At 41.9% G+C, this 15,825-nt stretch overlaps 1 protein-coding gene across 2 annotated transcripts in view; it reads left to right on the forward strand.

Moving 5' to 3' along the window:
• Positions 1 to 506: 506 nt before the first annotated feature.
• Positions 507 to 15,825, forward strand: part of GPM6B (glycoprotein M6B) — a 132,603-nt gene continuing 117,284 nt past the window's right edge. For both annotated transcript variants that reach the window (XM_032226930.1, XM_032226931.1), the window contains exon 1: positions 507 to 660. In XM_032226930.1, coding sequence (XP_032082821.1) covers positions 657 to 660 — 4 coding nt within the window. In that variant the 5' untranslated portion in view covers positions 507 to 656. The remainder of the gene's footprint in view (positions 661 to 15,825) is intronic.

Below are 15,825 nucleotides of genomic sequence, written 5' to 3' on the forward strand. Positions count from 1 at the left end.
TTTAAAATCACAATAGCTGGATGCTTTTGTGATTTGGGACGCAGTTTCCTGAACTTCACTTTGAAGTTCATTGACGTTCATTCATTCATCCATTCATATGGCTTTCATTATGAATATTTTGGCTCCTTTAATCCTCGTTGACTGAACAAATGACAGAAACCTAGGCTCGCCCTTCGGGATGTGCTGATAGCGGTCTAAAAGGGTAGATCTGAGGGCCCACTCTCGACACAGCTCTCCCGAACCAGTTTTGGCTTCTGATACACTAGAAGAGGCGCCCTTCCAACCCTTTTGCGCTTCCTCGGAACCCGGCTACTCAGGAGAAGAGGCAGCCGCGTTACTACAAATGGCAGTGCAGCAGCAGCAGCAGCAGCTCCCGCATCCCATCCTCTCACAAAGGCGCGAAAAGAGACATTAATAGCCATTGCACACCGGCCGCCTTCTCCTCGGTGGCTGCTCAGCGCAGGCGCCGCCCCTTTGGCTGTGGCCGCTGAGGGAGGGACCCAGCCGAGGAGAGTTCGGACTTCGAGCGCAGATTCTTCGACTACGCTAGGTTCCTGCCGTCTCCTTTCCGAAGCCGAGAAAGTCCACCTCGCAAAGCAACCTCACACCGCCGCCCCTCCGCTGCAGCCGAGCCATCTGTCCGCCCGTGAGAGACCATGGGTGAGTAGAGCACCGCAGCTGCGGTTCGGCTTTCCATCTCCGCCCCCCCACCCAAAACAACCCTAAACTTCTCCGACTCTTCATTCACCGTTAATTCCTTCCTTGGCTGGTGGCAGCTTTGGTTCTGAAACTAAGCGTAAGAGCCCCCACGCGTGCACCTTGACCACGATAATGCATGTTACAGAAAGATCTGCTTAAGCCTCGGACTTCCTGACTCGTATTTATCCGGCTTGGCAAGCTGAAATAGGGGAGACACTCTGCACATGTTCAAAAGAGATGTCTTGTTAGGCACTGCATTCTTTCTTTCGAGGGGAGAAGGGGCCTCTCTGACCACTGGAAAGAGATTGCAAGGATTTTCTCTGGCTGTGGTGTTAGAGACATGGTGGAAGAATACCTAAGAGATTGCTGGATGAAGCACCCAGTTGCCAAGAAAACTGTTTCTCCCTTTAAGTCTGAACAGGTCTAGATCCACTGTGTCTTTATTTGCTGCAGATTTTCTTGCATCAGTAGAATCATGTATCCTAAATGGAGCCTACAGAGATTTAGGCCATGGAGCCCACAGAGATTGAGCCCAAGCAGCCTTGCAGAAAATGCAGTAAACTTAAACTAGATGGTTTCTATACTTGAATTGGACCACTTTCCTCATTATTTCAGCACCACTTTGCTTTTGCTTTTTGCCCATGTCTTTTTTAGAAAGTTAGAACTACATCCTTCAATCTGGTTAGAACTGGAAAAAGGTGGCAAATAAATTTAAGACTAAAGGAAGATGTACTTCAGAATAACCTTGACTACCAAACAGAAGTAGGAATTTATAGCTGGCTAGAAGTCATTTGTCTGGATACTTTTTTTAGTCTTCTTGGATTTAAAAAGTGCTGCCTTAACTTGATCTTTGAAAGCCCTGGAGTTTCTGAGTGAATAAGACCACAGCTCTTTGTAGAAATAAAATTCCACATTTTCCTTCTCATATTAATATTAAGCCATTGTTAAAGCATTTGGGTTATTACAATAGCTGCTCTGAAGCTTAGCATTTACACTGGAACAATATTGCAAAAATGTGCTAATTTATTCCAGATGTAGTCAAGAATTTCAGAGATCTCTTGGATAGAATGAATTAGACATGCTAAAAGTTCTTTATGGCACAACTAACCTTAATAATTGTGCAGTCAGCTAAATTTTTTAACATACAATCAGACACTACTTAAGTTGTGTGTATGTTTGTGCACTTGTGTAATCAAAGAAATATCAACAGCTCATAACTGTGGTAACTGATTTGAATTCATTTTTTAAGGCCTGCTTGCTCCTTTGGGAATGGAGAGAGAAAATAAGTCACAGTTATTTAGGGTGAAATATAAATTATAGCAAAAGAATAGTTAATAGAGCCAAGTTGTATATCATTATTCAGATTTCTATAGGTAGTCTACCAAAAGTTACTAAATGATGAATTGATGTTCTGTTTTATTTATAGATATTTCTTTGAACAAAGCAAAATGTGGTTAAATGCGTATAAAAACTCTTGAAATGGGAATCTAATGGTGAACAGTTTTTGAGATACTTTGGCGTGTGTTGCCAATTATGATCATAAATTAAACCTACTCATTATGAGCAAAATAAAACATTGTCTCAGAATGTATTGGTTGATGATAATGATATCTGAGATTCTCTAGCTGGAATATTTCTCGAATATTGAAAGTGGTCAAATCTCAACATATTTGGGATTCAACTTACAGCTTGTCTAAATTTGTATCATATAGTTTGTTTACAATAATTTTTTTTGGTTTATAATGTTCTTGTGGGGGGGGGGGCAGCAAGAAATTTCATAAAATGCAGCTTTGTAAAACACTATTACTTTTTGTTTGAGGATGAGTCCAAGCTGCATATTTTTACATATTATTCAATGAATGTTATATGCCCATTACTGGTATTTAACACTTATGTACTACTTTTAGTGTGCATCAAATCAGTTGACATCTCAAACTGCTACTTTAAATTCTATTTTTTATGTGCAACAGACTAATGTATATTGTTTTATCTTGACAAATAACTTTATCCCATTGTACTGAAATTAAAAACATCTCACCATTCTTATTGCATTACAATTGTGTTTCTTGATCCAGTCCTAGAACAGGTCCCCAGGGACTGATAGAGTCAGCCACCATTCCTGAGCCATTGTAAAGCTTGTCCTCATGACTATTATAACTAGCTGTATATAACTATATAAATGACATATCCAGCCAACTTTAAGAGCTCAGAAAAATATCTTTAGCACTGTCTTATTGCATAGAATCTAGTTTTGTATATTACCTTCATTTGCTAATTTAGTTTGTGGCCCATGACCTTCTCCTTGTGCTGTCTGCATATTTGAGATGATAACTCCCAGAACTCGTTAGTGTTGGCTTGGAATTCTAAGTTCTACTTCCAATACTCCTTAAAGTCATCCACCTAGGAATAATTGCTTTCAACTAGTGGTTCTCAACCAAGTGATCAAGATCTTTCTCCTTTTTTTTGTGAGAAGTTGGAAGGTTTGAATTTTTTTTTTACTATAGCCCCACAGACTACTTTTGTTGCCCTGCATGCAGCAGGGCAGAATGGAGCTGGAAAGTAGGTTAGTGAAGGCATGTGGATGCCTGGGAGGGGTGAGGGTTTGGCATGGGTGGCATGGCTGAGGGGCCCTCAGGTAAGCCACTGTGGCATAGGTGGGCCAGCTCCGCACCCTTGGTCCTCCATCCCCCACCGGCTCGCTTCATTCAACAACACACTGTTACGGTGGCCACAAAGCAAGGCAGGGGGGATGGAGGATGAAGCAAGGCAGGGGGGATGGAGCTCCCCCCATGCCCTGCACCAGCTTATCTGAATGCCAGACCATCAACATCCTAACAACTGCCTCATCTTCCAGCGGCACCAGCCGCCACGCAGAATGCTGCAAGGCTCATTTTGCTGGTGGAAGAAAGCTGTGAGACTTGTTTTGCTGGTGGGGCTGCTCACGGCTGGACACTGTGTAGTATGCAAGATGAGCCTTGCAGCATTCTGCGGTGAGTGGCTCCATCAGTGCAACAAGTCTCGCAGCGTTCTGCAAGCAGCTCCACTGGCATGATGAGGTAAGCGGGTGCTGAGTGCCTGGGGCACCTCCAGCCCCCCACCTTAGCTTAATTTTTACACCTGCGCCTTGCTCCACCTTGTACAGTCAAATGGTGGGTGTCTTAACTAGACCTTATTTTGGGGTAGGTTTTATATTAGGCACAGGCGGAAAATAGCTTTTAGATGTTTTTCATTGCTATATCTATTTAGTTCATTCTTTATTGATTATTATTAACAAACTTTGGGTAATATTTCTTTTTGTGGTTGTGGAATAGAAGTGAGCTACTTATCAAGTGAGCTACATAAACTAGCACAATATCACAAGAGATAGAGCTTGCAAGACAATTCAGTAATATCCAGTACTGCCTGGTGGCAAACTATCAAATATGCAATCCTATGCATATTTATTCTGGTATTCTGCTGTATTTATTTAGTTATGCTTCTAAAACAGTATGCTTAAGATTTCAGTTTAAAAACCAAAATCATTATGACTGTTTCAAGAAAAAAATCCTGAAAAATTCTATGCTAATAATGATTTTCTCATGAGTAATGTTTATGTAGCAACACAGGTGAAGTGTAAATTTCAGAATATTTAGCCTCCAACTAAGTATTACGCTACAAGTGAGTTTAGCATGTTAAGTGAATCCAGCCATTGCTTCTGTTGTTTAGCATTTCCAAGCAAGATAAGGAAGATCAATGCCTGTTTAATGAATATAATCAAAATTGGAATTCTGCTTCCAATTTTATCTAGCAATAGTGGAAAGAAGCTGAGCAAGTGGCTTTGGAAACATTAAGATACGTTTTTATCCTGGATCAGGTTTCAATTTTAATTTTTAAATATATATATATATATATATTTATATATATTTATATATGTGGTATTTTCCAGCAAAGATCTATTGGAAAAGGCCTGTATTGAACTTTACTTAGGGCATTTTCTTCCTCTGCAAAATCAGGGATGGTTTTTTATATCATCCGTTATCACTGACGGTTTTCAGCTTTTTCAGAGTTGGCTGGTAGTCCTATTGAACACCTCATCAACCTGACTTAATTAGTTGCCCATTGTTGCCAAGTGCTGCTCTTCTGAACAGAATCTAAGTTGCTCCTTGGTATACCCTTAGAGGAGTATAATAATGTTTCTCCTTCTCCATATTTCTAACCAGATGTTAATCTTGCCATTCTCTTTATTAATAATGCATGATGAGGAAGTTAAATTTTATGAATGTATATAAATATGTGTGCATTCCAGCTCCATTCTTCACCAGCCATGCTTCCAGCACAATAGCTGAAAGGATTTCAGATAGGTCGGTTTTTTCCATTTCTGACCCTATTTATGTGGCTGGAAATGACCAAACATTTTCAAAGATAACCTAATTTATATGCTAGAACAAAACAGATGAAATGCTATTTTCCAAGGGCTGCTTAGAGAAGAAGTAGAACTAGTGACAGCTAAAACATTTTTATCTTCTTATGCCCCAAATTCCACAGGTTAGGCCCACGATGGTGAACCTATGGCATACATGCCACAGGTGGCACGCAAAGCCCTCTTTGTGGGTATGCGAGCTGTCGGCCCAGCTCAGCTCTTCCATGCATGTGCGTGCACCTCCCGTCGGCCAGCTGGTTTTGGGGTCTCTGCTACGCATGCATGGGGGTGGAACACATGCAGGAGATGTGCATGCATGGGATCATTTGTGGAACCTCTTCTATAGAAGAGGTTAGAACTGGCAGGAACCCACCTCTGGTGCGCGTACTCGCTCTTTCAGCACATGACAAAAAGGTTCACCATCACTGGGTTAGGCTGTATATACTGAATAAATGAATGAATAAATGAATGCATGAATGAACAAACAAACAAACAAAAGTAGCTATTGGAATCATCTGGATGCTTAATCGTAGCAGCGCAGTGGGAATAGGTAAATGAAAGATCTCTAGTCTTCTTCCTGATGATGCTTTATCATTAAAGAGCATCGGTAGGCTAGGAAAAACTGTTACCCGTTTCACTTTCATTCATTTGACCATATGGGAAGAACCAGAATAAGATTCAGCAGGGATTTTATTGAGCAATCTGTTTGGGACAGTCTGTTTCTCTTTTATCTCAAGTGTTCTTATATTATGGTTGGAGAGAAGAATAATGAGTCGAAAGCCCCTTATCAGTTGACCTATATGTTAAGGAGCAAAAAACATAATACAAATGAATAAATGGGAGATGGCATCTCAACTAAATATATAGAACAATCCATTTTATAGGGTGATGACAGGCCACTTATAAAAGTTATATACACAAATAGAAATGAGAGATGATGAAGTTGCAGGTTCTAAATTTATGCCCTTTTGTGTGACTCCCTGCTGATTTTTTCCCGCTAGGAATCAATGGCCAGAGATGGGGGGAAAAGTTCCTTCTGTTTTCCTCTGATGATGTGGTAGGAAGATATTGTGCCAAGAAAACAGTTGGAGCTGGCAACTCATTAATTTCTTGTATGTTCCTTATTTTCAATTTCCCAACTCCATTTTTAGAGAGAACCCTGTTACATGCATGGGAAAGAGTCTCATAACCAGATTCTTTGGCATGGAAGTTCCTGAACTGAATAGGTCTTCAACCAGCAGGACATTCTGTTTTCATAAGAAAAGAGGAAATGAGGAGGCCATTTCTCTCTCTCTCCCTACATTTTAGAGTACATGACTAGAAAATACTAAGGCAACAGTGATCATCAGCTGTTGAATAATGTCTCCTTTTCTGAGAAGATTATGCATGCTTTCAAACAGTACTTTGGAAAGGGAACTTCGGTTAATTAACTATGTTTTGTTTATTTATTTAAAATGTTTTCTAAATAATGGATTCCAGAATGGCGTACAAAACTAACTGAACTAGTCAACATGATAACCATGTAAAAAAAATAGCAATGGTGTTGATCTTCCACTATACTAGCTATCATAGTTAAACTTACATTGTTGATGAAAAAGGTAGTGCTGGGTACTACCATGGAATAGAGAAGTTAAGAATGTATTTTTACTGTTTGATATAAGGTTTGCTATACACAATTTGATCCAAGAAAAGAAAGACAATTGTATTTGTGTTTCAACTGTGCTTTCTTCTTTTGAACAGCTGGAGACAAACCCTGAAAGAAAAGCAATCCTCTTTCTTCCTATTCAGCTGTACAGTTTGGCTAGGCAGGATTAAAAACCCTTTGTGAGCCACATTAATGGTCAAATCAGATTAGTATTGGTCATTATAGCTGGCTACATTTCAATTAAAGGATCCTTTAGACCACTGGTCCCTCCCCCTGTGTGTGTGTGTGTGTGTGTGTGTGTGTGTACATGTTCTGTTTTTCTAAGTTGTGTGAAAATATTCACCTCTTTACATGAAATATACAATATTCTTGATGTTCTATTGCCTTTTTCATTTGTTTTAGATAAATTATTTTCTACCGAAACATATAGGGATTAAATACATTAAGAGTATAGGTAGTCCTCAATTTACCACCACAATTGAGCCCAAAATTTATGTTGCCAAGCAAGACAGTTGTTAAGTGAGTTTTGCCCCTTTTTATGACCTTTCTTGCCACAGTTGTTAAGTGGATCACTGCAGTTGTTAGGTTAGTAACATGGTTGTTAAGTTAATCTGGTTTTCCCATTACTTTGTTTGTCAGAAGGTTGCAAGATGGGATCATATGACCTTGGGACACTGCCACAGTCATAAATATGAGTGAGTTGCCAAGCATTTTAATTTGGATCATATGGAACATGCAGATGCTGCAACATTTGTAAATGTAAAAAACAGTTACTTCTTTCAATGCTGTTGTAACTTTGAAGGTCACTAAATGAACTGTTGTAACTCGACTATGTGTCCATGAAGCAGATCCATAGGCTTATCTACCAAAATTCTTTTTTTCTTGATTACATTTATTTAACTACAGGTAGTCCTTGTCTTGCAACAATTCATTTATTGACTGTTCAAAGTTACAATGGCACTAAAAAAGGGATTTATGGCTGTTTTCCACACAACTTTTGGAGCATCCCATGACCATGTGATCAAAATTCAGACATTTGACAACTGACTCATATTTATGATGCTTGCAGTGTCCCAGGATTGTGTGATCACTTTTTGAGACCTCCTGACAAGCAAACTCAGTGGGGAAGCCAGATTCACTTAACAACTGTATTACTAAATTAACAACTGCAGTGATTCACTTAACAACTGTGGCAAGAAAGTTGGGAAATGGAGCAAAATTCACTTAACAATTATCTCACTTAACAACAGAAATTTTGGGCTGAATTGTGGTTGTAGTTTGAACTTGTATTTTCAGCTTCTATGACCAGTTTCTACGAACAGTCAAAACATAACATATCATTGGTATCACAGGAAATACACAAAAAGCAGCGTGGGTAGAAACCATTGCAGCATATCCCAACCCCCATCCCCAGAGGCATCATCAGGTCTTCAGAGTCATCCAAAAGGCTACCAGGTTGTAAGCTCTGTGGGGATGGTGTTTTGAGAAACAAGCCCTTTGACGGAAAATTTATGTCTCTAGTCACAATCCCTTTAAAGTTAAGGATAAAAATCCTGTACAGATTGCCGTTTAATATTAGAACTTGGAATGTCTTTGGGTAACTGCTTCTTAGTTAAGTTTTAGAATGAAGTTCCAGACAGATTTAAGGTTACTTTAACCTTGATGTGTATTTATTTCAATTTACTCCTTTGAAAACTGTGTGAATTACTACTACTACCACAACCATGACATGGATCACAATAATAACATTTTTCTGAAGGCCTTGAAAATTATAAACCTAGTATTTTAAATTCTTAAACGGAGCCTAATTTTTATTCTGTTTTTTAAATCCACATCCCTGTATTATCATGTGAGCCCCAATTTCTAGGCTGAAATGCATGGGTTATGACATCGTAGAATTGCATTTGAACAATGAAAGGGTGAGGGAATCTTCTAACTCAAGGTTGGAGTGACTTTGCTGTTCTGCTTCTAAATAGGAATGGAAATACAATACATGAGTGAATATCTTCTGTAATATTATATGGTTGTATTTTTATTGCAAGGTAAAAAATGTGGTAAAGGTTAAAAAAATGTGGGTGATGCATGGTATACCTTTGAAAACAATAATGGAGTGAAAATGGCAATTGAAAAATTGGCTGCTCACGGCATAGGAACTGATTACTTGAGGGACCAGCTGCCCCCCCCCCCCCCGTCCACCTGATTTGAACTGGCAGAATTAACATTCTCAGGGTTCCTTTGAGGAAATCATCCCTCAGACCTAGAAGTGTGCCTTCTATATAACTGCATCTATGTTTTGGAATATTTCCCCAAGATCTGGATGGCCCTTACCCCACTAGTGTTTCAAAGGACTTTGAAGACCTACCTTGCTACCCTAGCCTTTGGTGAGGGTGAGTGATTGGATTGTGGGCATGCATTTATTTTTCATTTCTATTTTTGTCATCTTTGCTATCTTCTTCATTTTTTTATAATACTTTTCTTGTTTTTAATATTTTTACTTGTGAAGTGGCCAGAGTCATGTGGAGTTGGATGGCAAATAAATTCATAATTTTTAGTGATACTTTGGCTGGATTCAGACAGGCAACCTCATAATTAATTTATCAAAAACAAAACATCTTCATAGTCTGCAAATACTCCCCAGTTGGTGGCTTTTTACTTGACATTAAATTTGTCACCAAAATTCTGCAGGAAACGATATCACTAAAAAATGAGAAAAATACTTGAAAATGGTCCTGCTAGAACTACGATAGGAAAATATTCATGAAAGGAAAATATCAAGTAAATGTAAGTAAAATGATCTGTCAAACTTTTCAAATTCCACCCATCTTTTCAAATATTTCATTTGAGGACCAATTAGATTGAATTTTTATTATAAATTGTGGTGTGTGTGTACATGCACCCGCTGCCCTTTTAAAAAAAGATTTCTTATGTTCTTCTTGGAACCATCTGACCAGTTGCAACTGTTTGTATTGGTTTTCTCAGGCTTACAGATTGAGACATCATTCTGCTGGTCCTATTTATTTGATTCAGCCTTTTTCTTAACAAAAATACTATTTTATGATCACTGGTATCTCAAGAAGCAGAAATTAAACCATCTACTCCTTCTCATGTTTCCTTTGGGGGTTGAAATGAATCATATAGAAAATTCCTTCCTTTCTAATGATCTACAGTCCCCAGTGATTATTATCCAGTTTGGTTGTCTCTCTATATATAAGCAGAATGTAGCTTTCTACATATAAAACTGGAATTTTGAAACAGATTCAGGTTTTGCACATAGAAGCCACAATTCGTTAATAGACGAATTAATAAAAATTAATAAACTCAGAAAAGAAAAAGAATTTTGGAGCGAAACCAGATTCAATTATATGATCATTCCAATCAAAAATATCACACCTGTGTATATTTAATTGTAATCTTTACTCCAAAACAAATTGTAATTACTAGAAATCTTTATTAGTTGAAATCTATTATAGCTGAAATAAATTAAGGATGATACTGTTAATAAGAAGTATGGATTGTTTCACATTAATAAAATAAATAGATTCATTGCATAATAATAGTAATTTGTTAGTGAGCAAAGGTGGCGCAGTGGTTAAATGCAGCACTGCAGGCTACTGCTAGATCAGCAGGTCAGCGGTTCAAATCTCACCGGCTCAGGGTTGACTCAGCCTTCCATCCTTCCGAGGTGGGTAAAATGAGGACCCAGATTGTTGGGGGCAATATGCTGACTCTCTGTAAACCGCTTAGAGAGGCCTGAAAGGCCTATGAAGCGGTATATAAGTCTACTGCTATTGCATAGGATTTTTTAAAATAGTTTTATTCTGTGTGGATTCTTTTTTTAAATTGTCTTAGACTATTTGAAAAAAGATTCTATCCAAAATAAATTGAAGTGAAACCATTTTTAAAAATTCTATGCACAATACTTTGAAACATATTGTGCATAGAATTTTAAAAAATAGTTTTACTTCAATTTATTCTGTGTGGAATAGTTTGAAATGTTTTACTTCAATTTATTCTGTGTGGATTCTTTTTTTAAATTGTCTTAGACTATTTAAAAAAAGATTCTATCCAAAATACAAAATACCAGCTGCAGTTATTCACTTAAGAACTGTGGCAAAAAAGGTGGTATAGTGACCAAAGTTACAATGGCATTGAAAAAAGTGACTGATGACCATTTTTCACACTTAGTGACCTTTTTCACACTTAGCGACCGTTGCAGCATCCTCATGGTCACGCGATCAAAAATTTTGATGTTTGGCAACAGATTCGTATTTATGATGGTTTCAGTGTCCTGGAATCATTTTAATTGCCTTTTGTGACCGTTTTACAAAGTCAAATGTGGAAACCAGATTCACTTATGTTACTAACTTATCAGCTGCAATTATTCATTTAAGAACTGTGGCAAGAAAGGTGGTATAGTGACCAAAGTTACAATGGCATTGAAAAAAGTGACCGATGACCATATTTCACACTTAGCGACCATTTTCACACTTAGCGATCGTTGCAGCATCTTCATGGTCACGCAATCAAAATTTTGATGTTTGGCAACAGATTCGTATTTATGATGGTTTCAGTGTCCTGGGGTCATTTTAATTGCCTTTTGTGACCTTTTTACAAAGTCAAATGGGGAAACCAGATTCACTTATGTTACTAACTTATCAGCTGCAATTATTCATTTAAGAACTGTGGCAAGAAAGGTGGTATAGTGACCAAAGTTACAATGGCATTGAAAAAAGTGACTGATGACCATTTTTCACACTTAGCAACCATTTTCACACTTACCGACTATTGCAGCATCCTCATGGTCACGTGATCAAAATTTTGATGTTTGGCAACAGTTACAATTTATATTTGTAAATTGTAGTTATGTTGAAATAAAAAAAGTATTACAATACTATTTTTTCATTGTATGAAAATTTTTGTTGCTCTGTATACAATTTTTAATCAAGCTACCCCCCCACCCCCGGTCAAAGGTGTCCCTCTTTACCAATCTGAAAATCTGGTCACCTTAATTTAGAAATGAGCCAAGTTTATCATTAAATAGACTTGTCTATGATGCTAGGACATTAATAGTTGCTCTATAGTGAATATTTGACAATTTATTAAAATTTATTTACTGTTGTGAATTCTAAAAGGAATGGTCAAACTTAATTATCAAATGAATGATTTGTACATAAAAGATCCCTAGCAAGTCAATATGAGGTTCAATATGTTTCTATCTTTAACCCTGGACTAACAGACCAATGGGCCCCTACAATATTTGGCAGTTATGCCAGTGGACCAGATTTTAACTCATGTTTAGTTGCAACGTTGAGCATTTTCATATGAAATTATTTCCTTACAAAGGAAAGTTATATATGAGCTTTCCCCAGTCTGGACATCCTCCAGATGTGTAGAGTGCCCAGTTGGCATGACTATTTTTTTTAATGTACTGTATATATTTATTATGTTTTATCAAAAGGAATAAAATACAAAACAGAAAAACAAAACAGAAAAAACATGTATTCAACAGTAACAACAACAAAAAAGAAAAAAATGTGTATATAAAAGGGGGGGAAAAGTCCCAAACATCCAACATTAAAACATATTTAAAAATCTACCCTGGCTGGATGCTGAGAAGAAAAAAATTAAAAACCCTGATAAATTCTTCATAGTGAGGGGGGAGGAGTATCCAGAATGGGTTGACTTTATCCTCTCATGATTGGATTGAGTCAGATAAGCTCTTTGGGCAACGCCCCCTGGTACCAGGACGCAGTTTTCTGACTCAATCGATCGTGAAAGGTTGCTCATTCTGGATCTCCAGCAATTTACTACCACTAGCCCCCCTGGGGCGGCACGCTGCCCTGGCCACTGAGTGAATCTGAAGACACTCAGTGAGGACCTTGGCCGGGCAGCAGGAGGATCGGGCATAAGCCTCTTGCAGGCAAGCCCTAACCGCTGAGGCTTGTAAGTCGCTGGAGCGCTCCGTCGCTCCCCTCGGGTTGAGCGACGAACCGGGGCTTCCAAACGCCCCGGAGTGCCCACGCTGCCTCCACGTGGCCAGAGGATCGTGAGGAAGCCAAAGAAGCCGTTCCTGGCCACAGCAGCATCAGAGAAGAGGCAGGAGGAAGAGGATCCAGCTGAGAGGGCGTGCGGCAAGCTCCCTGGAGCACAAGCTGTTCTTCAGGCACTTTTGAATTTCGCGCCCCTTTGCAAGCCAGACAACGCCATTTTGAAGCCGGGAGGACCCACGTGGTCCAAGATGGCGGCGCCCAGCAGCTACCGGGAAGGAGAATCCCAGGCAGCTGCAAGCATGGACTGCAGCTCCACCAGAGGGGCAGAAGAGCAAGCATCCAGGTCAGTGGCTTCCCCAGAGACTGCCCGAGGAGGGGGGGGGAGAGGAAAGGCTAAATGTAAAACCAAGCACCTTTCCCCCAGGGCAGATCCAGAGGAAGGAAGGGTTCACAAGCCCTCCAAGCCCTCTAAGTACGAGCGGAGGAGGTATAAGGCTTTAGGGAGGCTCTGCAAGAAGGCTGCCAGCCATCAAGCCACCCCAGGCAAAGGAGGAAAAACTCCAGCCACTGCCTTACCCAGTGGAGGTTCAGTGGAGAATCCAGCCCTGCCAGCAAGGATCCCTATAGACACCTTAGGACTTTGGGGCTCTACTCAGGGGTGGCAATCCCCTACCACTCCTACTGTGGGGGCAGCCTTGCCTACTGGACTTCCCCTCTTGGGCAGTCCCCATGCTCAGGGGGGCATCAGCCCCAGCCAGACACCTCCCACAGGGCCCCCCAACTTTCAGGAGTTAATGATGCAGGCTTTTCAGCAATGCATGGCAGCAGCATTCCAATAGCCACAGCCTCAGGGGGGGCCCTCCTACCCCCCCCCCCCGGGCTCCTGAATTCCCAGATCCCCAGCTCCTCACATTCATCCCAGGAGGACAGTGACAATGAAAGTGAGGAAGGCGAGATCAGGGAGGGCAAGCTGTCAGAGGACAAAGGCATGCCTCCTCCTAAACCTACATTCACCGGGTTGTTCCAGCCCTCACTGTTTAAGTCCCTGCTCTTCAAGACCAAGGCAACAGTCAAGCTAGGCAACAGAGCAGCGGAGGCCACACCTCAACACCAGGGCTTCTCAGCGGAGAACATCTTCGATGAGCAGGCCATCAAGGCAGACACCGTTCCTACGCCCAAGACCTTCCTTGACCTGGTAAGGCGCTAATGGGCATCTTCTACAACTGGTCCCTCACCCTCCTCTTCAGACAGGGTGTTCTTCAATGTGGACCAAGAGCTGGCTAAGCTACTGGTGCAGCCCACCATAGATGATCCAGTCGTGGCTCTTCATACATCCACCAACATGCCTGGGGAGCCAGAGGATGCCTTGAAGGCGGAGGACAAGAAGGCGGACCTCACCTTGCAAAGGGGTCATCAAGCAGCAGCCTGGGCTGTGAAAGCAGCCACCACAGCCTCCGTCATCATCAGATCATCCTTGCTGTGGCTGCAGGAGCTACAGCAACACACCCCCATAGCAGATGCCCGGTCACATCAGGACATCAACAAGCTGGCAGCGGCCATCTAGTTCTCATCGGATGCCACCTTGGCTGCAGCCAGATTTGCTTCCAGGGCAATCGTGTCATCGGTGGCATCACGCAGGCTGCTGTGGCTACGACAGTGGCAGGTGGAGGTTCATCACAAGTGGCGCCTGGCTTAGGCCCCCTTCACAGGGGACTCTTTGGCTCAGCTCTGGATTGGTTCCTGATTGAGAACAAGGACAAGAGGAAGGTCCTGGCCACTGCCCAGAAGAAAGGCAGCTTCAGGACGACTCCATACCCAGATGCTCCTACTCCCGGGGTCAGGACTCTGGTTCCTTCTTTCGGGGTCAGGACTCCTTTAGGGGGTCAGAGGCAGGGTTCTCTGGAAGCAGGCAGTACCAGGGGGGATTCCCTGCTAGGCAGAGGTACCCAGACAGGCAGCAGAGAGGCAGGCAGCAGAAGCGGCCCTTTCGAGGGGGCGGAGGGGTGGGTGCTCCTTCCGCAAAAATTAAAGCTAGGCCCAGCGTTCTCCCCATTGGGGGATGCTTAGCGCACTTCGCCGACCGCTGGGACCTCACCTCCTCTGACAGGTGGGTGCAGAAGACCATCAGGCATGGCCTTTCACTCGAATTTCTTTCCAGTCCCCCAAGCTTCTTCCGGATATGTCCGGTTTCTAAGAACCCGACCCGGAGGTTGCTGATGCAGGAAGCCATCCAACATCTGTTGGAGATCAGGGCGATCCAGCTGGTGCCTCCAGAGCAACAGGGTCAGGGGCACTACTCCATTCTGTTTGTCATCCCCAAGGCCTCTGGGGGCTGGAGAGTGATCCTTGACCTGAAATGCCTGAACCATTCCATTCGTTATAGCAGGTTCAAGATGCACTCACTGCACTCTATCTTGGAGGGGGTTAGACAAGAAGACTTTCTCACTTCTATAGACCTCACTGAGGCCTATCTGCACATTCCCATTGCCAGGATCACCGCAGGTATCTCAGGTTCTGCTACATGGGACACCACTATCAGTACCGGGCCCTCCCCTTCGGGCTGTCTTCGGCCCCAAGGGTATTCACGAAGGTAATGGCAGCACTGGCAGCGCACCTGAGACAGGTCCCGGTGTGCATCCAATGTTACCTGGATGACCTGCTTCTGCAGTCATCTTCCTTTAGGGGCACCCCGCGAGACCTAGATGTCACCATGACAGTCCTGAGGGACCACGGGTTTACGGTAAACCTAGCCAAGAGTCACCTCCACCCCTCTACTAGTCTGATTCACCTAGGAGCCAGAATAGACACCCAGGCAGGCATGGTCTTCCTGTCGCCTGACAGACAGATAGCGTTTAGACAGCTAGCCTCCTCGATAGCCAGGAAGCACAAGGTGTCCTTAGCCACTCTGTCTAAACTACTAGGCACCATGGTCTCCGCCATTGGCATCGTTCCATGGGCTCACCTCCACACCAGAGATCTCCAATGGTTCCTCTTGCCATTCCAGTGAAGGCACATGAGCTGTTCACAGACTAAGGTACTTCTCCCAGTAGAGGTCTCCTGCTCCCTGACTTTGTGGATGTCCCCAGTGATCA

Source organism: Thamnophis elegans, chromosome 11, assembly GCF_009769535.1.
Source record: "Thamnophis elegans isolate rThaEle1 chromosome 11, rThaEle1.pri, whole genome shotgun sequence".
NCBI lineage: Eukaryota > Metazoa > Chordata > Lepidosauria > Squamata > Colubridae > Thamnophis > Thamnophis elegans.